This window comes from Durio zibethinus, chromosome 5 (genome assembly GCF_047325235.1).
Source record: "Durio zibethinus cultivar Kanyao isolate XHJ-2024 chromosome 5, ASM4732523v1, whole genome shotgun sequence".
Classification (NCBI taxonomy): Eukaryota; Viridiplantae; Streptophyta; class Magnoliopsida; order Malvales; family Malvaceae; genus Durio; species Durio zibethinus.
This window is the reverse complement of record NC_143166.1, coordinates 3,379,103-3,400,670: the sequence shown is the minus strand read 5'-3', so window position 1 is coordinate 3,400,670 and position 21,568 is coordinate 3,379,103. Positions and strand designations below refer to the sequence as shown.

Genomic DNA, 21,568 nt, shown 5'->3' with positions numbered 1-21,568 from the left:
TAAGTTTAACCTTTTTTTTTTTTTCAAATTATTGTTGATAAATTTTAATAATAAAATACTTTTTACAATTTTTGTATAAGGTAAATTTTCATTTATATTATATATACGTATGTAATTTTTGAAATTTTAATTAAATAAAATGTTTGAAAAAAATTAGATCAAAGTTAAATAAATTTGAGTCTCAAAATCAAACTAAAAATATATGTATGTAATCTTTGTTCAAATCCAAGTTACTTCTTTTGCTATCCTCCATTATTCTCTTGTAATTAAAAAAAAAAAAAAAAACAGATACAATATTTTTATTTGTATTCAATCCATGCACAAAATATTTTATTAGTACAAATTTGTAATCAGAAGTTTCCTTCCCTCTTTAATAAAATATTCATTTTTGCCACGGACAATTCTACCATATGTATGCCCGACATTTTTTAATTGTCATTATAATACTACTATTTTTTTTTAAAAGAAAAAGGAAATTTCTTTCCCAATAATTCTTCGGTTTTCTCAAATTTCTTGCTCTGGAGTTACTTGAATTCAATGTAGACTTCTGTAGTTTTATCAAATATTAATTATGTTCATGAAAATGATCATATATCATTTTTTTTTTTTTTTGGTTACATACCAATAAGCTTCCTTTTCTCATGTTTGTTTGACTGTGGAATTCCTTAAAAAAAAAAAAAAAAGCATTTAGCAGCTTCAAAATACTAGTCTTTTTTAAGTCTTTGCCATAAAAAATCTATGTTTTTCCAAAGGAGGTTTTATCTCAACAACAATGAAAGAAATTTTTTTATTCGTTTCAAATCTCATTATATGTGAATTTAACTTGATTGTTTGGTTAATTATAGTTGTAATGTGTAATCTCGTTAAAAAAAATACCATAGTAGAAGAAAGTGATTAAGTGAGAGAAGTTATCAATAATGAAACACAGATTAATTTTAGCTTCTACCCAACTCTCAAGTTAGTGAATGAACCCACAAAACGAGTAGACATGAACCTCCCTGTATCTTTGCCTAATTTGCCAATCTCTCTAGGGGAGTGGAAGAGCAAGAACGGCTTGTTCCATCAAAGAAAAACAATGAAGGGAGAAACGACCAAGAGATGAAGATAAGAGGGAAAAAGGGAAGGTCACATTCAATAATTAAAACAATTTCCTATTATTTGCATATATATTTATCAAAGTGATGGAGGTTTTTGTCTTTGCTTTCATGTGCCCACAGCACTTTCAGGTCTATTTATGGGTTTAACTTAAACCTCCGACCAAACTGTTGCCATTTTGCTGCTACATTAGACAAGGTTTAAAGAGGAGCTCCACGGCAAAAGGCTCATGTCTTGGTATAGCTTGATTTTGGGTTGGAATTGGATCATGCAATGTCTGTCTCGACTTTGGAGCCTGCAAAATAAAGCAAGTGTGCCATCGTTGCCAATCATTGATCTCTCTTGAATCCAATTATTATCATGGGGTTGGAGTTGAGTTGTAGATTCCAAGAAATAGGATGATAAAATTTCTATTATGACTGGAATATCAGTCTCTGATATACGTCCTGCCCTGGAAATTTTGTCCTTCTCTCATCACATATTGAGATTAAATCCGAGACATAACTCTAAAAAAATTTTTTAATTATGCCATAGCATTACTAAAATCATTATTAAATACACAAATTTATGCTATAGAACTTTGGACATTGATCCCAAATAAAGTTCAACATGAAATTTATATGAATGTCTTTTTTTTTTTAATAAGAACATACATCTTTTTTTCTTTCTACTATTATAAATTCTAAACAAAAAACACAAATAATAATTAAATTAGAAATCCCCAATTCAAAATCTTCGCAACCCGCTTGAGGTCGAGGAGACCATAGAGAGTATACAAAAAGCATTTTTTACAACCAACTGCATAAGATAAAAAAAATAATAAAAGAAATAAGATTAAAATGTATTATAAGTCTTTGTAATTTTTAATTCTTAAAAGTTTCATCCCTTTAATATTATTTATAAAAAATTTAATCTTTATAATAATATTTTATAAAAATTTCAGTTCAATCGTTAATAATGTTCAACGATTAAATTTTTAAAAAAATAATATTATAATAATTAAAATTTTTAAAAAACAATATTACAATCACTAGATTTTTTTAAATAATACTATAAGGATTGCTTCAAACCATTAATACTTATTTAGATTCTTCAAAATAAATAAATAAATCAATGAATTCAAAAGGAGATAAATTATAGATTAATTCAAGCCATTGCAAATTGATCAATATAATAAAGGCTAGCTCATTACGATTTCTTTATGGTAGCTGCTCGTTCCCTCTCCATATGTTCAAACAGGCTTCCATCATAAACAGCCCTAATTGTTTCTTTCCTCAATAATCCATTGTTGTCCTTGCAGAGACAGTATAAAGTCTTCCATTCTGTCCAGCTAATGATCCTGCGATGTTTTTTCCCAAAATTTTTCAGTATTTTTTTCTTTAATTTGTAGATTATTGTTATTTATAATTGGACAAAGCAATTTAAGAAGTAATTAATTACGTACCATCCTTTGTAATCCTGTGGTTCCCTGTTAGCCTTGAGCATTGCCATCAGTTCATCAGATGTCAAGGCACTGGCATGTGTACGGGCGAATTTGATGAAGATTTCTTCAAACTTCAAGCGTACAAATCTATCATATAATTCTAAAATTAGATATGATCAGATCATAAAATAATTCACATGAGAATACCAACCAAAATGAGATTTTTTTTTTTTTCATTTACCTTCCTTCACTGTCATATACACCAGAGTCACTCCCATGCTTTGCCAAGTGGATGTTTTTTACCTCAATGGGGAAGAGAAGAGACGGAAATTTTCCCTGCACCAGATAGTGGAAAATATGATCATACACCTAAACCAACTGACCATAGATTATCAATTACTGATCTCTGTATATATAGTTCTATAAATGCAAAAGAAAAAAAAAAAACAAAGAGAGTTCATGGTGCTTCTCACTTCACAAAGTACTATGTAATTGTTTTTCCTCTTAATCATTGCATATTTGACAAATCCCAGGTACCTATTCTTCAAGTTATGGAAACTCTATATGTATAGTCCAAATGACCAACCAGAAAACTTAACGTTTTGACTCATGGACGACTAGAAGACGTAAGGTTCAAAGGGAAAACAAATGAATAAATAAATAAAGGGCGAGATACACTCGTATTATAAATTATTTTAATTATAAAATATAAAAAATATTAACTAAAAAAATATGTATTAATCTTTTAATTCAATTTGTGAAATTAAAAAATTACATTAATAATATATTAAAATCAAATTCTTAAAATATATCAAGTTTAAATTGTACAATAATGAATTGAATATTTTCTTTTTTTATATATACAAACAATGAAGATTTCACAAATTCATAACTTCATTCGATGATTTGATTTAACATAAAAATTACGTGAATTTTTTCTTCCGAAAAACTAAATTTAAATCTTCTTTTTCAAATAAAAAATCAATAGACTAAACAGGATATTCATAATCAGTTGTAAAGATTCATGCAATCTTGAGTATTTATCCTTTAATATAGAGAGAATAAGGTTCTTCAAAATATTGCTTATTAATAGCCCTTCTTTCAGACCTGAAATCCCGAGTTTTATTAGTAGAAATCACAAGATATTTTCACCAAAGACAGGACATGAAATCAAAATTAATTTGAAACAAACCAAAAAAAAAAAAACAGAAAAACAGGGATCAGGAAAACAAATGTAGAAAATGGAAACAGAATAAATGACAGAAAGAAAAAAAAAAGTGCAAGGAGTTTACAGGGCGAGTTTTGCCACTAAGAGCAACGTTGATGAAGATGGCACCTGCCATTGACAAGAAATAACCAGCCCCAATTGCTCTAAAACCTGCTAATCAACCCCCCAAAACCAGAACAAATTAACCTTTAAAATAGAAAAAAAATGAATTCAATGGTCTTTTTAAGAAAAAAAAAAAAAAAAAAGGAAAGAAGGAACCTTTAAAAGTCTCCCATGGATAAACGAGGCCATCATGGTTCCTGTCAAAGAATGCAACATGTTTTTTCAGAACGTTTTGGTCAGTAGGCATATATCTCACTGCATCATCATCATCAACTCCTGCATATACACATTTTCTTACAATTAATTACTAACAAAAACTCTTCAAAATTAAGGATATAAATTTGTTCATACAGATTCAAGAACAGAAAGTTGCATACAATTAAATATATAAGCATATAAACATACCCTCTTGAAAATCTTTCGATGGCAAAGAAGAAGCCATGTGTAAGTAAAAAAGCCTCGGATCAAATCAACAGTAAGTGCAAAGAAGGAGATTGGTGGTCGTGTGTGGAGGGGTGGGGTGGGTGGGGTTATGAAACTGAGAAATTTGGCAGAGAAAAGATGGGTACTGATAACAGACTTGACAAAGAAGGAATAGAAACTCAAATTAACCTTAAAATTGTTAGTTTTTTTTTTATATATAAGGAGAGTCATAATTTAAAAAAATTAAATTTTTTTTACTATATTTTTTTATATATAAGGAGAGTCATTTCATCATTTCAACTTTAAATATTGAATACTAAACTAACTTTTGAATTCACAGAATTATTAGCTTTGCTATGCGTTTTTTTTATTTTTTATTAATAAGATGAGATTACTGCAAGAAAGACACGGGGATTGAATATTATTGCTAAAGAAAATTAGAGAATTGAGTAAAAGAAACTTTAATCTGACAGTTATAATGAAAGAAACGACACATCAAGAGTGACTATTGAGTGTAAAAGAACCTCATTCGCTTTGAAAATGATACGTCAACAACGGCAAACAAAAGTTCTTTTGGTCTAAATATCAAGGAGTTCGATTCCTTTATTTAAAGTTTCGATTTCAAATTTTATAAATAAAAAAAATAAATATTGAGAGAATTTATTTTTTTATAAATTCTGACTCGTTTTGATGTTGAAATAATCAAATCTTAAAATAATTATCAGACACCGAAAAATCTCAAAAAAAAAAAATGTTTATTATTTGCTTTACTTAATTTGCCAATTAATTCTTTAGAATTTGGGAAAAAGAGAAAAAAAATTGTATATTTGATGCAATGTATATTTAGAATGAATCATAATTAGACATAAATTAGAAATGCCATGGTTAGTTATATCATTTAAAATGCATTTTCTTTTACGTGATCTTGAATTGTATGTACAATAATAAATAATTATTTTTCATTTTAATAAATCTCGTATCTCTCTTATCTTAATATTTAATCTGATATTATTAAATTTTAATCATTAAAATAATATTTTTATCAATAATCATGTGATCTAATAATAGAATATCAAATTTTTAATTTTAATAATCAAAACAATCATAAATACAAACATGAGAATGTGTCATTTTTAAATTATTAATTTCCAAACAATTACAACAAGTGCATGTGTTTTTGATGAAAACTATATAAGCAAGTTTTACCAAATATATACTTCCATCCCATCATCTAAAATTGATATATTGCAGTGTCTATTTCCAAATTCCATCAGTGAGTACAAAATAAAAGGTGACTTTGAAAATGGAATTTAAAATCTAAATATTAAAGTCCAATTATGAATTTCTTGGAAAACAATAAATAATTTGTTTTGAAAGCTCATGACTTTGTTTCCTCTTCTTGTACTTGTAATGGATAACATGAAAAAGAAAGAGAACCAATAGGATAAAACGACAGAGATTTTTCTGTTGGCAAAAGATAAAACGATAACTAAGGAAGGTGCCCAGATTTAAACACAAGAAGGATAGAAAAATGTGGTCTTTCGTTATTGCCTTTTGCTTTACAGCAACAAAGCAAGCACTTCCCCTGGAGAAGCCACACGCATCGTTGCCCTCTGGCGTCACATTTACGCAAAACGATGAACTTTTACTCACGCCCTCTACACGCTCCAATTTTTCCACGGCGTCCATTCGGGTAACTGCATTTACATTTACCTTTTTTTCTTGTATGAAATAATTACTCCATTTTCACATTTACTTTTGTATTATATGCAATGATTACATTACTATATTTTTTTATTAAAATTACTTTACATAAATATACTACTAAAAAATTTTAATTATTTATTACACATTAGCATATAAATTTAATAAAATAAATCTTAATCATTTAAATATCACATGTGATATATAATAAATAATTAATTTTTTTAATAATATAATTATATAACATGATTAGAATGAAAATGAGACATAAAATAATTATTTTATACAATTTTTTATTTTTTTTATGTAAATCAATATATTTATTATAGTTAGCCCAGAATTTTGAGAGAAAGCACATGGAATGAATATAACAATTTTCTCAAACTGGTCGAGGTTCCAAGTTCCAACCTCATTTTGTCCTCCTATCTAACTTACATCAAATGAAAACAATAAGAGGAAAAAAAAAGGCACACTCACTAAGATTTGATATCAGCACAACTCATAAATTTTGAGTGTCATCGAATTCATCAGGAAGTTCGATTTATTTAACCACCATTTTTGGTGGAACTCAGGACATCTTTCTCATACACAAGCATATATATATATATATATATATATTGATGGTGCCGTGCCGGTTGCTGGAATCATCTAGTGCATATATTTTATATACATTTATATTCATACAACTCCGATGAAGTTCAAAGGATGCAACACTTCAGCACTAAACCCTTCTGATCAAGCCTTGCATCGTCGTTGCCTAGGAGAACATCATAACAGTTTAAACTTTTATATGACATGCATCAAAGAGGGAACAAATATGCACTAACGAGTGAAAATCTATATCTATATTGCGAATAGCCATGATCTATCATTCCATGCAACAATCAATATTCTTCTCCATTAGAATTTGACTATTCTAAAGAACTAAGCTCATTTTAGAAAAAAAGACAAGCTTACGGAACTGACACAAACACAAAAAGGCTATGGATACGGCAAGAAAATCAGAAGTAAGACCGACACACCTTCAGGAGGCTGAGCAAGCTTCCTGTTTTGTGGAGACATCATTTCCTTCTTCAGCTGAGTTAATATATCTTCCATTGTATACTCCCTTTGCCAATTAACAAGCATGGGGAAAAGGCTAGGTTCAACCTGGCAATTTAGCAGCTATAAGGATCATATCATAGCATAAAAGGTCCCATGAACAACATCACCTACCACTCCAGTTTCTTGATTGACACAGATCATGTTTATCCGGGTTTGAAACCTCACACTTGGTGGATTATCTGGATAATCCTTGCCACAGAACAGTTTCAATTGGTAGATGCGTCCTTCGTGAACAGTCTGGCATGCAACAACAGTAAGCAAGATATCAACTCATTTTCATTCTATGAAATGATTAGTTTTAAGAGGAATTATTATTAATTACTCATCAATTATCATAATCATGCATTCAGGTTTCATAAGGGATAACAATAATGACATTTTCTTTTTTTTTTCGGATAAATGTGTAGTGATGTTGATAACATTTTTGCACATTCCATTTATGAACGAAAACATATCTATATGCACCATCTGCTTCCCTAACATAGTAATTGGTGGAGAATTAACAAGGACAATGTAAGAAATTTTAAAAATCAATAATGGGGGGAAGAGCTTTTTAATTTTAGTTAAAAGCTCTAATATTTTTACATAGAGACAGTGTATTACTTTGTCATAAGCTGAGAGAAAAATTGAACTCTATAACAAATGTTCAAAGCTGTAGCTAAAATGAGTTGCAAGAAGGATTATGATCATAGAGCTTGTATGAAATACTTCTAGGTGACAGTTCTAAGGAGGCTCAATAGTTTTACAGGTAATACCTTAATTTTTCAGACACAATGCTTGGAATAAATTCAAGTAGGCAAATTATGTGATAAAATAGGGACCAATAATCAAGTTCGGATGGTAGACTAGAAACTCATTAAGCAACTTTTATGGAGAAGTATAGAGAAATTTCTTGCTTTTTTCAATAAAAAATCTTAAATGCGAAAAGCACTACCCTCTTCTCTGATGTTTCAAGCTAAATTTGCCACCGTAATGTACATGTCAACTCTGAAGTTGGGCTTAGACACATTATTGTACTTATCCACACCAATTCAGAGACATGTGCACCAACTACCCAAAAAGACCACAACAGAGAGAGAGAGAGACTCACATTAGGGGGGCCAATAATAGTGCCAGTCCATGACTGCATGTATATATCATCAGCATCATCCATTCCATAGCTAACAGTTCCATCCCCAATTCCCTTTTCACCTCTCTCAAGCTCTTCTAGCAATCTGAAATTCCTGGGCACTGCAAAGACCAAAAATTTTAGTCCCTAGGTCAGGATTGTAATAAAGTCACTCTTGACGTTTTCCTTAAGTCCATCTTTATTAAATGCAGTTTCCAAAAATATAAAAAACAAGTTTCATCAAGAGCAAAAGTTAAAACCTAAGAGTAAAAAGAAATGCTTGCACGTTATGTTAAATAATGGAAAACAATAGACAAAGAACCCAGAAACAACTGAAGTGATCCTATAGCATATAATAGCATATGCCACAAGTTCCACTCATAAGTTCATCATTAACAAGGTTTAATCCTATACATGAATGAGCACAAAAAAACAAACATAGAGACAAAACTACTACTTTCCCCTCATAAATAGTGTAAGTTTGGCTGCATTATTTAGAGACATATGTGCCACTGTTGCCGCTCAATCAATGACAAGCTTTTCTACTGTGAGCCTGCAGTCGGAGGAATAATCTACCCAACTCTCAAGTTGGTTTCACAATAGAGATTGCAACCAAAGCCCTCCAAGATCAAATGCCACTACATAATTTGAAGTGTCTGGATGGCATTGATACCAAGAAAAGTTCACTTCTCAATAGCCAAGAGTGATGATCCTCAATGGCCAAACGTATGACATGAGATGGTTGAGGAGAAAAGAAAGGCATGATTTTAGAACCATAGAAGGAAACTTTTATGGCCCGAAAAAGTGGTCAAGGAAGTTTCCTTGATTTAACTGACAATAGACTTAGTTTCTCAAGTCTGATTATATTTACTAAGTTTCAGCGTCTCTAATGTTAGATTCAACATCTTCCAACAGGCACCTTCATCAAGCAACATTCTCACCAAATGAGGAAAAATCAAATCATCTACTGAAGCTGTTAAGTTCTTCTCACGTGGAGAACAACATATTGACTTTTCCACTTTCCTTCTTTTTGACTCAGCATACATGCTTGCATGTAAATCTTGGGTATTCACAGTTCACACCTCAAAAGCTAAGGAGTCCACCAAGAAATCTATAGGAGTCCCAGATCACAAAAAATAAGTCATCTATCCTAATACTAACATGACAGCATCATCCAATCTCATTGTTATAACTTCTCTTGTACAAAACTCACTGTTAACTGTAGTTGAAGCCTCATGCAAAGAGCTTGGAATTTTTTATTAGGATTATCATAAGCACTCATTTTTTTCTTACGCTGTATACCTGACCATGCACAGTGCTTTGCTTGTTTGATGGCAATCCTGATTTGTACTTCTTTCTTTTGTTCATTCATTGTATACTTGACCAGGATTTCATCTACCAATTAGAAAACAGATAAAAACTATACATGAAACATACAGCCATCCTTCATCAACACAAACCAGAGATTAGGAATTCTGTAACAGCAAAAGTTGATTCAAAGAAATCAGCTTATCTCTTCTTCTTTTTTTTTCTCTTAATTATCCATCACATGCTCACCAAGATGAGTTCTTGAAGCATCTCAAGGAAAGAAGTCACAATTGTACATTTATGTGACCGGTTCTACACAGCCAACAATTTCTTAGAGCCAACCGAGGATATTATGGAGAACTGCAGGTCATAATCTTCATTTACTTAAAACAAAATCATTGCCATTCCATTGCAAGCTAAACCCCATACCTCTGTTTTGAATGAAAGCTAATACTTGGTTAAGAGGACCAGCACCTCATTAACAGTTGCACATGCATACCATATCAAGAGTATTGAAAGTTAATCTCAACAAATCCCTTGAGAAGAAGATCAACAGTCTTGATGTATGAAATGAGTCAAAGAAAAAAAGTAGCTTCAGAGCTAGCACAGTCCATTAATCATAGTCAAAATGGCCATTTTAGCAAAATTTCATGCAGTATATATAGCTGTAATATGCTACAAGCGCTAGGCGCTAGGCATAGAAAAAAAGTGATGATACTTGTTTAAAGGTTATTGCTTCTTCTTCAGAATACACTCAATCAACGTCAATATTCCTTATTTGAAACAAGGTACACTCAGCAAATATTGCCATATCTAATCAGTTATAACATATTAGAATGGCTCTGTTACAGCTAGAAGTATAAATAAATTAAACTCAGAAGAGTACTTCAGAATAGAAAGTCAAAAAGAAAAATGAACCAACAAAGAAAAAGAAAACTATTTCAATCCACAAAACTATTTCAATCCACATTCAAGCAAGGTTTCAGTTACAAGTCAAGACCTAACAAAAATGAAAAAAACTTGAAAAAACCAAAGACACTAAAATTTTCACCTTGAATATCAATCCAAGCACAAAAGATTCCATTCTCAAGCATTTGGAAACAGTAACTTTAAACTAAACAAAAGAAGACAAAATATCAAAGCTAAGACCTTATTTTCTACCAAATCCAAGGATATGAATATACCCTTCAAAGCTCCATCAACAAAGGAATGATAACAAACTTTCACTGATAAAAAACGTTGGGGAATTTGGGAAACAAATGAGGGAAATCTAGGGCTTTGAAAATAAAAACTTACTAACAACCCTTGATCCTTCTGAACCCATTTCTCCTTTTGATCGTTTCAAATCAAACAAAAAAAAAAGTTAGGGATTTCTCTGATTCAAAAGAGAAAACCCAACAAAAAATTGAGAGAAAAAGAAAGGAGGAAAAGGATGTTGCAGAGAGAGAAAGACGAATTGCTCGAGGGAGTTCGGTTTTGGTGTCCAAAACCAACCACTACTGTTCATAAGTCACAACACTCCATGGTCCACTACCGCCATGTACCCAGCCACAATGTATGGTAAGAGAGGGCAATAAAACAAAATTTACAAAAAAATAAAAAAAGAAAAAGGAAAATGATTGCCTGCTCATACTCTGTTCTTCTTTCTTTACATCTTCATATTATCATTCTTTTTCTTTTTGATTGAATTTTTTTTCTAAAACAAAATCTTATTATAAGTTAAAGATTAAATGTTAAGAATTGTTGCTTCCATTATGCAAAATCAAGAAAGTTTATTTATGAAATTTAATCTAAAATCATTTACATATAGACAAATGACCTTACTAATTAAACTAATTATCTATAATTTATTACTTTTACATGTACATTAAGTTAATAATCAATAATTCACTACTTTTAGATGTATAACTTTTATTTATTTATTTTTTAAGGTTAGAGAGGTAGATTACATATGAAGTAAAAGAAATACTTTGAATTAAAATCCGTATAATGTGGGTAGAAGAAATTTTTTTTTCAAAGAGAAAATGCAATTATCTCAAAAAAAAAAAAAGAGAGTGTGAGTAATTTTGGAAGGAGTGGTGGGTAGTTTTTTTAAGTAAAAATAAGTAATTTTTTAAAAATATGTCTATATATAAAAAGTTGAAAGATATGAATGTCATTGATTAGAATTATTAGGGTGTTGTTTTTGTATCTCTTAATTTTTAATATTGGTGGTGAACTTTTATCCTTTTTAATTTAATATTCATATTCTGTCATTATTCAAATTTTTATGAGTTGTCTTTTTTGTGAGTTTTTCTGTTTGCAGATACTCTTCAACATCTTAACCATCAATTTTCGACATTAGCGATAGTATATGATATGAAGTTTATGTAGTTTTTGACTTTATAAATATGATTATTGATATTTAATTTTGTTAATTTGAGATTTTGCTTAAGGATAAACAAAGATTTAAGTGTATAAGTGTGATAGCACCTAAATATATAGAGTTTTTACATGCTAAAAATGGTGTTAATATTTAAAATTTGGATATTTTTTGTGTTTTTCATATTGTTTTCATAATTTAGGGTTTCAAGCTCATGGATATCATTTTCATGAAATGAGCAATTTTGACCCAATATTGGAAGCTCATAGTTGAACCACATTGATCCACAAGATAGAGTTCTACTTGCATAAGGACACTTTATCATGTTCGACCAAAATAGACCTAATCCTGGAGTGCTTCCTTTGTTTAACCAAAAAAAAATTAAGTTTGCATAAGGATTCTATATTCAATTAGATCACTACCCAAAAGGGAATAATTACACATATAATGCTTTAAGAGTTTCAACATATCATGGACCTTAGCATGATCAGTCAAAGGAGTTTATCTCATGAAAAACTTTATCCATTTGGCCACATAAAAGGGAAGCTTAATTTACAAGATCATGGATTCTTCAATCACCATCCTGTTCAACTAAGACTCCATCCAAAAAAACCTTCATGCAATTTTCCATAATAAAGGCTAAATACATTCAACCAAGAAGAATTTGAAGCTTACCTTGAGATTTGTTGCTTAGCCTTGAAGATTTTCACTTGGAGTAGGACTTTATCCTTTTAAATTTCAAGAATTGGATAAAAAAAAATTTATCTCTTTTTGAATTTCATCCCAGCTAAATCCAAAAGAGGAGATTTATCAAGATTTAATCAAGACTTAATCAAAGGCCAAGATCACTCCTTCAAGACTTCATTGGGCCAAGCATACTCAAGGAAGAGAAATCCCATTTAGCCATGCCTCTTTAGAACATGAAGATCAAGCTTATCATTTTATATTTTTTATTACTTTATTTTTATTTTTAAGTATATTATTGATTAAATTATTATCACTTGACTTGTAACAGCACACACAATCTATCCTATTATATATAATATAGATATTAATAATAAAATCTTAAATTGAATTGGTATCATGAGTAGAGTAAATTAATTTAATTAAAAAATTGTATTTATGAATATATAATTTAAGATAGTGTTTGGTATCATTTTTAAGATATAATTATAATGTAACCATTGATGTGATCTTATTACCAAGATGATTTTATTAATCGTAATTTGAAATTACTTTATTTAATTAATAATTATTAATTTATAGAAATTAAATATTATTGTATTTAGTATTATTAAAAATTAAATATTATTTTATATAAAAGTATAAAAATGACCATTGCATATTGTAGTAGTATACAAGTTAATAATTTTAATATTCTTTAAAAATAATAATTTGTAAAATATAATAATATTTGTTTATTTTATAATAAAGTATGATTAAATTCTTACATTAAGAAATATCTTTATTTATTAGGTAAATCAATTTTTATAATATAAATTATGTAAAAAAATTAAATTAGAAAATAAAAATAATATATCAAACTCATAATAAAAAATAAAAAGATTATATTATATATAAAACATTAAAAAATAAAAAAAATACATAAATTATTTTTGACTAACATTAATTTGAAAATATAAAATATTATAATACAAAATAATTACAATTTTAAGAAGAAGCAAGTTTTTAATTTATATATTAAATAAATATTGACTATTATTAATTATACATATCACTTTATCTTGGTAATAAAAATTTTTTACCTTTTTAAATGAGAATTAAATCACCCTTCAAGATAAAGTTAAGATCACTCTCAGTGATCTAAGGTAAGTCCCATCTAAAATCATTAAGTGTTTACTAAATAAGATAATCTAATTACCATATGTAAATCATTATAATTTTTAAAATGATCATTCTATATCAAACATTAGTATTTTTTAGTTGTCTCTTAATATTCTTCTACATAAATTGATCAACTAAATTGGCATCACTTAAAGTTTGAATTTGTGGCTACCTTGATTTTAAATATTAAATATTAATATAGATCATTATCTTCTTATTCTCTATCATAACGTATAGATTCGTGGATTTACCGTTAGATTTGGAATGAAAAAGAGTTGCTACCAATATTTTTTGGATAGGTTTGATAGGTCACCTGATTTAAATTGATCTGTAAAATAGAGATTAGGTTCAAAAGTCGATTGCGCATGAAAAAAATTGCAGCATCTTCAATACACCTATCCAAAGGATGATTACCAGTTTAATTTCAAATTATCTAGGCCTTGCTTATTTTCAAATAGCAAATTTTATATTTTCCCTTTTTTTCACATATTTTTTATATTTTATATTTTTCATTTTTTCATTTTTTTTATAAAAAGACATAATAATATATATATTTAAAAAAGATAGAATAGTAATTTTACTTTTTTAAAAAAATCAAAAAATAAAATATGGGTAAAATAAATAGATAAAAATAAAAATAAGAAAATAAAAAGAAAATGAAAAAAATGAAAACCTGTGGTCGGATCGAGTCGGGATGCAGGTTAGCGCGTGGATCTTCGGGTCGAAGCGCGGATCCCGGCTTGACGAAACGATGTCGTTTTGGAACGGTATAAAATGGCCTTTTCAGTGTTTTTCTCAGAAACCTCAGAACCTTTCTCTCTCTACCCTTCAAAATCCTCTGACCTTTCTCTAAAAATTTATCGAAAAGTTTCACCGAAAACTGAAAATCTCACCAATTTTTGAAAACTTTATCAAAAAATTCATTCGAAAACTGAAGAACCTATTGGTTTCTGGAAAACCTGCTGGATTCTGGAAATCTCGTCGAAAAATTCAAACACTGCCAAAAAATTCAACCGAAAAATTCATCTTTCGTCAGAAAATTCAACCCAAACCAAAAAAAAAAAAAACCAAAAAAATTCCAAAAAAATTTTGAAAAATTCAAAAAAAATCCTAGGTCGTCCTATACCTCCCCAGAACCTTTCACTACTTTAAGATCACCCCTAGAAGCCCGAAATCCCTCAAAAACTCTAAATCAAAACCAAAACCTCAATTTTTGAATCCCATATGCCCCTTCTGCCAGAATTCCCCTAACAATTTCCCCTGTATTTTTCCTTTGTTTTCTATGTCCTTTAATGTTAGAAAAAAGTTTAATTTATAGGCATCCTTTAGAGTAATTTAGGACACGGACAGAATCAATCATAAGCCTGATTCCTAAGATTGCATTCTGTCCAGACGAGATTTTAGGTCAAAAATTTCAGCAATCTCCTGTTGATACGATTTGCAATCAAAGCTTTGACCCAGGATTTCACCCACGTGCACATTGAATCGGGAAGAAAAGCGGCTAGACAATAGAAAAAGAAATAATAATAATAATAATAATAGTAATAGTACCTAATTGGACTTGAAAGGGCTAAAATGAACCCAAACCAAAATGGGCTTGATCAGTATGGGTCTAATTGGGCCCAAGTTAGAATGGGCCTAATTGGGTCAGGATCGAAATGGACCTAATCGGGCCCGAACCAAAATGAGTGTCTACAGCTATTCTTTTTTATATATTTTTATTAGACAATGATGTTGCAAAGACCTAGACACCCAATATGAACTTGAATTCAAAAAATGACTTGGACTGAATTAAGGTCAGAAAATCGAGACGAAATCACGAGTCCAAACAAAGCGATCGAGAATGAGTTGAGGTTAAAATAAATGATCAGGATGAAACTACAAATCATAAGAATTCTATATATGTTTTTACAATTTCTATATTTTCTTTATTTCTTTTTCAAATCTATATTTGTTTCTTCGATAAAAAAATTCTATATATGTTTAGTTTTATGATTAATACATATCCAAGTCAATAATAGTTGTAAAATAGGTTTGCCTGTGGGTTGAGCAAGACTTAGGTCGGACTTTGTATAGGAATTTTTAAGCTTGAATCTAACTTGAAAATTTATTTAATTAATAAAAAATATTTTTTATTTTAATTTTATATTTAAAATATTAATATAAAATTTTTTTAAAATAATATTGAATCTAAATAGATAAGCTTGAGCTGACAAGGATTAGGCTTAAGCATGATATTTAGAGGTGCCAAATGAATCTGATTTAGTCCGACCTATTCTATGGTGATCACAAGTTGTTATGTTAAAATCTATTATATGATCTTTACATTGTGTTTTTGGGAAGAAAAGGGTGTAGAAAGGAAAATTATTTTATTTATATTTTTATCCTTAATATATTTATTTTTTTCTAAATTCAATCTTTCAAATGTAAAAAAAAAAAAAAAATCCATTCAATATAAAATAATAATTTTATTTATAATTTTACCCTTAATATGTTTACTTCTCTCTATTTTCCAATCTTCATACCAAATACAATGAAAAGAAAATAACTTTTTTTCCTCTCCTTTCTTTTTTTTTTTTTTTTCTTTCTTCACCTTTTTCCTTTCTTTCTACCAAAACATAGTGTTAGTGAAAATAATTCCTACAGCTATGGCGCCATTGCACACGATATTGAAACTAATTATGATATTTATAAAGCATATGGGATGCAAGATTTACTTGGAAATTATGATAAATATATGTACAGCTAGATGATCCATCCTCACGATCTAATCAGAACATTGGAGCCCTTCGCGGGACGCCTTTTCTAGTTTGCCTTAACCTTGGCTTCTTGGTTAATGGTATTCGAACATATGCTTCTTCATCTTCATCTTCATCTTTGAGACAGTGCAGGAGTTTATTGTCGTGATTATTACTGGTTTCTTCTCTGTGTTTATCTCCGTATATGTCTAAAACCTGTCCAGAAATATTAATGATAAATCCGATATAATTACCTGCAAAACTCTTATAAAAAAAAAATTGAAAATTCTGCTGGACAAAAAAAGAAAAAAGAAAAACTGGCCTTGCATGCTATACTGCAATAGAGTGAATTATCTTGCAGACTTTTGTCACAAATGGTGCAGCTATAATCCCTTTGTTGTTGCTGTTGCTGAGGATGATGAAGAATCCTTTGCTTCAAGAATAGCACTTTGGCTTTATTTGTATGATAAGTCTGCCACCAACACAAGTATTATAGTCACTGTAATCTAAACAAGCTAGATTTATTTGTAGAGATATGAGGCATGCATAATGTCATATAGTGGAATTGATGATTTAATGTACCAATGTTGGTAAACAAATTTAAAGAAAAGGATCGTCATTTGCATTCTCAAATTGTAGGATTATTGCAAATGTGTATTAATTTTTTTCATCACTGAATCAAAAATTAATAGAAAATTGTAATATATAGGATCATGCAAAAGTAATCACAGGCATGGGATATTTGATATAAATTTGATAATAAAAATGATTAGTAAAAAACATATATGAATTTGATAAAAATAAAAAAATATTTTACATTTGATATATTAAAGTAAATTATAGCAAAACAATTAATATAAATACACGTGTTGTCAAACCTGTACAGGAATATGCTATTCAAAGTAAATTTCGATACATTATTTAGGAGACCATGGGCGCCAAAATCATTTATTGCAAACTTAATTTGATAGCAAAATTTTAAGCTACAAGAATACTTTCACTGTGGGAATGTATATATTATATCACATTGTACTTGGACGGTAGGTGCATCATTAACTATCATCACCTTAATTTGAATACAAAAGTTTGAAATCTATGTATTCTAGTTATTGCATATCAAACATGGCTCCTATCATTACATAACTACACATTGATGAAAGATGATCAGGTGAGCCTAGCATCAGCCATTTATTAAGATTCATGTATGATTGTTATTTTTACAACTACTTTCTTTTTTATTACTATTTTCTTTTGGTTAGTCAAAGTTATACCAAATTTATACCCAAAAAAAAAAAGCAAAAAGTAAATTAGATAAAAGCAAAAAATTTTATTTGATTAAAATATTAGTGATCAAATAATGAAATTTTAAAAAATTGGGAACATTAGGAAGTTTGGAGGGAAGCCTTGTGAAGTAGAAGAAATTTTCAATTATATAATTGATTTTATAAAGTTTAAATTACAGGAATTTTCGCTGACAACAAAGGACAAACAAAATATGCCATTTATCTTAAAAAAGAAAATTCAAGAAATTACAATCAATCGTATACAATTAATTGTTTCGCACAAATTATAGACATTTTTATTTAAATTAAATAAAATTTAATTCTTAGTAATTCAAAGTTGTATCTAATTAACACACTTTTTACTTTAAAAAAAAAAAAAAGAAAACAAATTATTATTAGAAAAATTGTTCATAAAGAGTACTGTCATGAAAAATTCACCATTTGGTATATCAGAAAATGATTGATTAAATTAGTAAGAAAATTAGGGTTTAAAAATTATATCTGACCTGGATGCCAGAACAATTGAAGAGCTTACACAAATCTTGTCGATTGATCACGTCGTTGTAGATGTATCTTCGAATCTTCAATGTAATTAGTGGGAAATTCACTTGTTAATTGCATTACTTTTCAACTAATTAATTATTAATCAAAGATGATGTGAGAAATTAAGAATAGAAGAGAGAAGAGATTGAGACCTTGACGTGCTTGTGGATAGCATGAGAAGAAAGGCAATGGGAACAAAATGATTGGAGACAGTCGATGCAAAACCGGTCTAACTCGTTCTTCTTTTCGTTTGGATGACTAACACAATTTCTAAAAAATATGGTGTTGTACATAACAATTACCCATGGCGGCACCACTGAAAAACTTTTCTTCTGCAAAAACCACCACCAAAATCAAAATCCTTGAAGAAAATCGATCCAACTGCTGTATGATTTTATAAAAAAATGAAAATGAAAGCCTGAAGACAAAGACGCGAGAAAATTAAAGGAATATGTTTTTGTACTTGTCGAGTTTTCGATGCATGCAATCGTTTGACGCCCATGGTCTTTCCCATGGTGTTTTTTCTTTTTTGGGTGTTTCTCAAGCGGATTCTCACGTTCTTCTTTGCCGTCTCTATCATCGGCATATCAACTGATAAATAGCTGCTTTGGCATCCCCATAGATGGAGCTTCGTACGCATACTTTATTAGATTTGGACAAAAAAACTCCACAGCTTCACTAATTGAATTAAAATCATATATAGTTTTTATTACAAAAAACATCAAATTATAGATTGAATCCACTAGCCTTCTCTACTTCATTTACCTACCTTATTAATGTGCCTGAATTTGAATCCACAAACTTTTAATTTCTTCAAAAGAAGTAAATACTCCAGATCATAGAATGTTTATTAAATATTATCACCTTTAAAATATTAGTTACATTCTATAAATTATTATTTACATTCAATTTTAAGTTTGATAAATCAAAATAAAACACATAACTAAAAATTATCACTTAAACGTGTATGAATCATTACTTTAATTTGATCTTTTAAAAAAATTCAAACTCAATTTTTTTAATTGAAAAAATATGTACTAATTACCATTGAACTAAATACTCGAATATTGTGTGATAATTACTTGATAATAATTATTATGTTAAATTAATAAAATAAATATATATAAATTTAATTTTATATTTCATATATATCTTGATTTTTCGAACCAACCATATGGTGGAAAAGATCTATGTTAATTTTTTTATATATATTTTTATTAAAACTAATATATGTATATGAGCATAATTAGTCAATATTTATTCTTTTACTTATGTAATTAACAACCACATATGTACGTACTGGGATTAAATTAAGAACTTTGAATCTTAATTAAGTTGTAATCCTTTACAAATTAAAGAGAATTAAAATAATGGTTTGGTGAAGCCTTGATTAAAGACCTATACTTTTGTTAATAATGTAAGATTATTGCTTTGTCGGATACATGGAGGAAAAACCACTTTATTGATGTGTTTCCATACATGGATGATATTGGTTATATATCCTTATCCTTTCAAACTCTAAATTCTTTAAAATTTCGTACAATTTCACATTAATAGCAACAACCTGCCGCCATTTACTCTCTACACCAAAACGACATTAAACTTTTCATCAGATAGCATTTTTCATCACTCGTTCATTTAAGATTTTCATTTACCCTTTGTGCTTTTGTTGAGTACATAATTCCAGTTGCATGAATTTTACACCTACCTCACCTAATCACCAAGGCAGATATGGTCCATATATGGCTAATAAAAATTATAAACCCAAAAAAAGGAATAACACATCTTGGTTTAGAAATATTGCATTAATCATCTACAGGAAACCTCATCTTTAGAACTTCAATTATCTCTTATTTTTGGTCCCATGATCAAGAGATGTAAGGTACTTAAGTTTTCTTCTTAATATGTTTTACTATCGGAGGTGTTGGACGGATTTATTTATTATCATTTTTTTCATCTATATATTTTTATCGATAATTTAAAATTTAAAATTTAAGATTTAGGATTTGACCTGTATTATTAACAATGGCGGGGGCTTTATATATCTTTGAACTTAATCATTGGCCATTGCTATTGTGTAGAGTATGTTGCATGATAATTTTGATATTTCAATTGAAATAAATGCAAGGCCATACCATCTTATAGCATGGAATTAATCATACTTTCCTACTTCTTACCATCTTTGTGTCCAAAGACTTCTTCAAGGGATTGAAAGGCTCCAAAATTTCGACATACGTTTGGTTCAAGAGTAACTGTATTAGCACCTCTAAAATTCATCACAAAATATCTTTGAATAACAAAGTTCACTTGCAATGCCTAGCCGCTAGCAGAAGTAACTGTTAGCAGTTGGCAGCAATTATATGTAGTCTAAGAAACCAAAATGCGAAGAAAACAACCATGACTCTCATATATCCAACATAATGGTTACTGCAACGAAAGCCAATGAAGTCTTAGTTTACCGGTAAAGATTAAGGTTTTACATTCAAATTTCATTATATGTGAATTTGATTCGTTGAATTTGTTTAATTATATATTTATATATATATATATATGCATATTCTGATTTGTTAGTTGGTTTATTTGTTTATTCAGTGAGTTCATATATATAAATATAATATTTGATTATAATTATAATTTGTATTTATAATTTCATAAAAAAATAATAATGGTTACTGTCAATCTAATTGACTTGATAATTTTAGATATAATATTAAAAAAATAAAAATGATATAATTTCAAATTTAGATAAAAATTGAATATAAAATTAATAAAAATGAGTTTCATATTTCAAGTGTCAGAAAAAATTATAATATAAAAATTGTTATATTTTATATATATTTAATACAAAACATATATAATAAAAATATACAAATTATCATATCTATAATTTAATTTACGGTAGACAAGACAATAACAGGAAAGACAGCGATGGTTCTTAATTGAAGCAACCTGCTGGAACATAACTGTGGAAAATAAAAGCATTTCACTCCTGAGAAATAACGACTAAAATTGGTAAAATTGAAAAAGTTATAACGAGAAATTGAATAAAAACAAGAGTACAAGCTTGCGGGGATAATAAATGATGAGGAAAAAAGCTCGTCATTAATTGTTGTGGAAATTATTATTCCCAAAAATATTGGTATAGCTGGAGTAATTTCGTTGCAGCTCAATGGTTAAATGCATAGCATACAATTAATTTTGTTGCAGAAGAATTCGGTCACCTTTTTTTTGTTGAGCACTATTAAAGATCATCGAATTTTTTTAATAAATATTTACTCAAAAAAATCCAGTGATTTATATAT

General features: G+C 28.9%; 2 protein-coding genes across 4 annotated transcripts; both read right to left on the bottom strand.

Annotated features, from left to right (window-relative positions):
* Positions 1 to 1,108: 1,108 nt before the first annotated feature.
* LOC111282606 (putative peroxygenase 4) lies at positions 1,109 to 4,453 on the bottom strand. 3 transcript variants are annotated; one of them, XM_022870759.2, is made up of 7 exons: positions 4,254 to 4,453; positions 4,005 to 4,124; positions 3,811 to 3,896; positions 2,760 to 2,854; positions 2,540 to 2,665; positions 2,288 to 2,434; positions 1,109 to 1,390 (listed from the first exon to the last, which is right to left on the bottom strand). In XM_022870759.2, exons 1-7 carry the CDS (start codon positions 4,288 to 4,290, stop codon positions 1,285 to 1,287), a joined length of 717 nt encoding a protein of 238 aa, XP_022726494.2. In that variant the 5' UTR covers positions 4,291 to 4,453; the 3' UTR covers positions 1,109 to 1,284. The 3 variants fall into 3 exon arrangements, with proteins under 3 accessions (XP_022726494.2, XP_022726496.2, XP_089617590.1); XM_022870761.2 differs by lacking the exon at positions 1,109 to 1,390 and adding an exon at positions 1,665 to 1,893 and having other exon boundaries at positions 4,254 to 4,449; XM_089761464.1 differs by lacking the exon at positions 1,109 to 1,390 and having other exon boundaries at positions 2,155 to 2,434; positions 4,254 to 4,447.
* Positions 4,454 to 6,332: 1,879 nt separating this feature from the next.
* On the bottom strand, positions 6,333 to 11,043 carry LOC111281935 (ubiquitin-conjugating enzyme E2 variant 1A-like). Its single transcript, XM_022869750.2, has 5 exons — positions 10,792 to 11,043; positions 8,170 to 8,309; positions 7,191 to 7,316; positions 6,998 to 7,124; positions 6,333 to 6,732 (listed from the first exon to the last, which is right to left on the bottom strand). The coding sequence occupies exons 1-5, from the start codon at positions 10,817 to 10,819 to the stop codon at positions 6,674 to 6,676; spliced, it is 480 nt and encodes a 159-aa protein (XP_022725485.2). The 5' UTR covers positions 10,820 to 11,043; the 3' UTR covers positions 6,333 to 6,673.
* Positions 11,044 to 21,568: the final 10,525 nt, after the last annotated feature.

Excerpts from the sequence above, each read along its gene's own strand:
- LOC111282606 (XM_022870759.2), bottom strand. The coding sequence starts at position 4,290 with ATGGCTTCTTCTTTGCCATCGAAAGATTTTCAAGAGG. Across the intron at positions 3,897-4,004 it reads TCCATGGGAGACTTTTAAAG|GTTTTAGAGCAATTGGGGCT; the intron begins GTTCCTTCTTTC and ends GTTGATTAGCAG. Across the intron at positions 1,391-2,287 it reads GCAGCTACCATAAAGAAATC|GCTCCAAAGTCGAGACAGAC; the intron begins GTAATGAGCTAG and ends TTTATTTTGCAG.
- LOC111281935 (XM_022869750.2), bottom strand. The coding sequence starts at position 10,819 with ATGGGTTCAGAAGGATCAAGGGTTGTTA. Across the intron at positions 8,310-10,791 it reads AGAAGGATCAAGGGTTGTTA|TGCCCAGGAATTTCAGATTG; the intron begins GTAAGTTTTTAT and ends TGGTCTTTGCAG. Across the intron at positions 7,317-8,169 it reads CTATTATTGGCCCCCCTAAT|ACTGTTCACGAAGGACGCAT; the intron begins GTGAGTCTCTCT and ends GTTGCATGCCAG.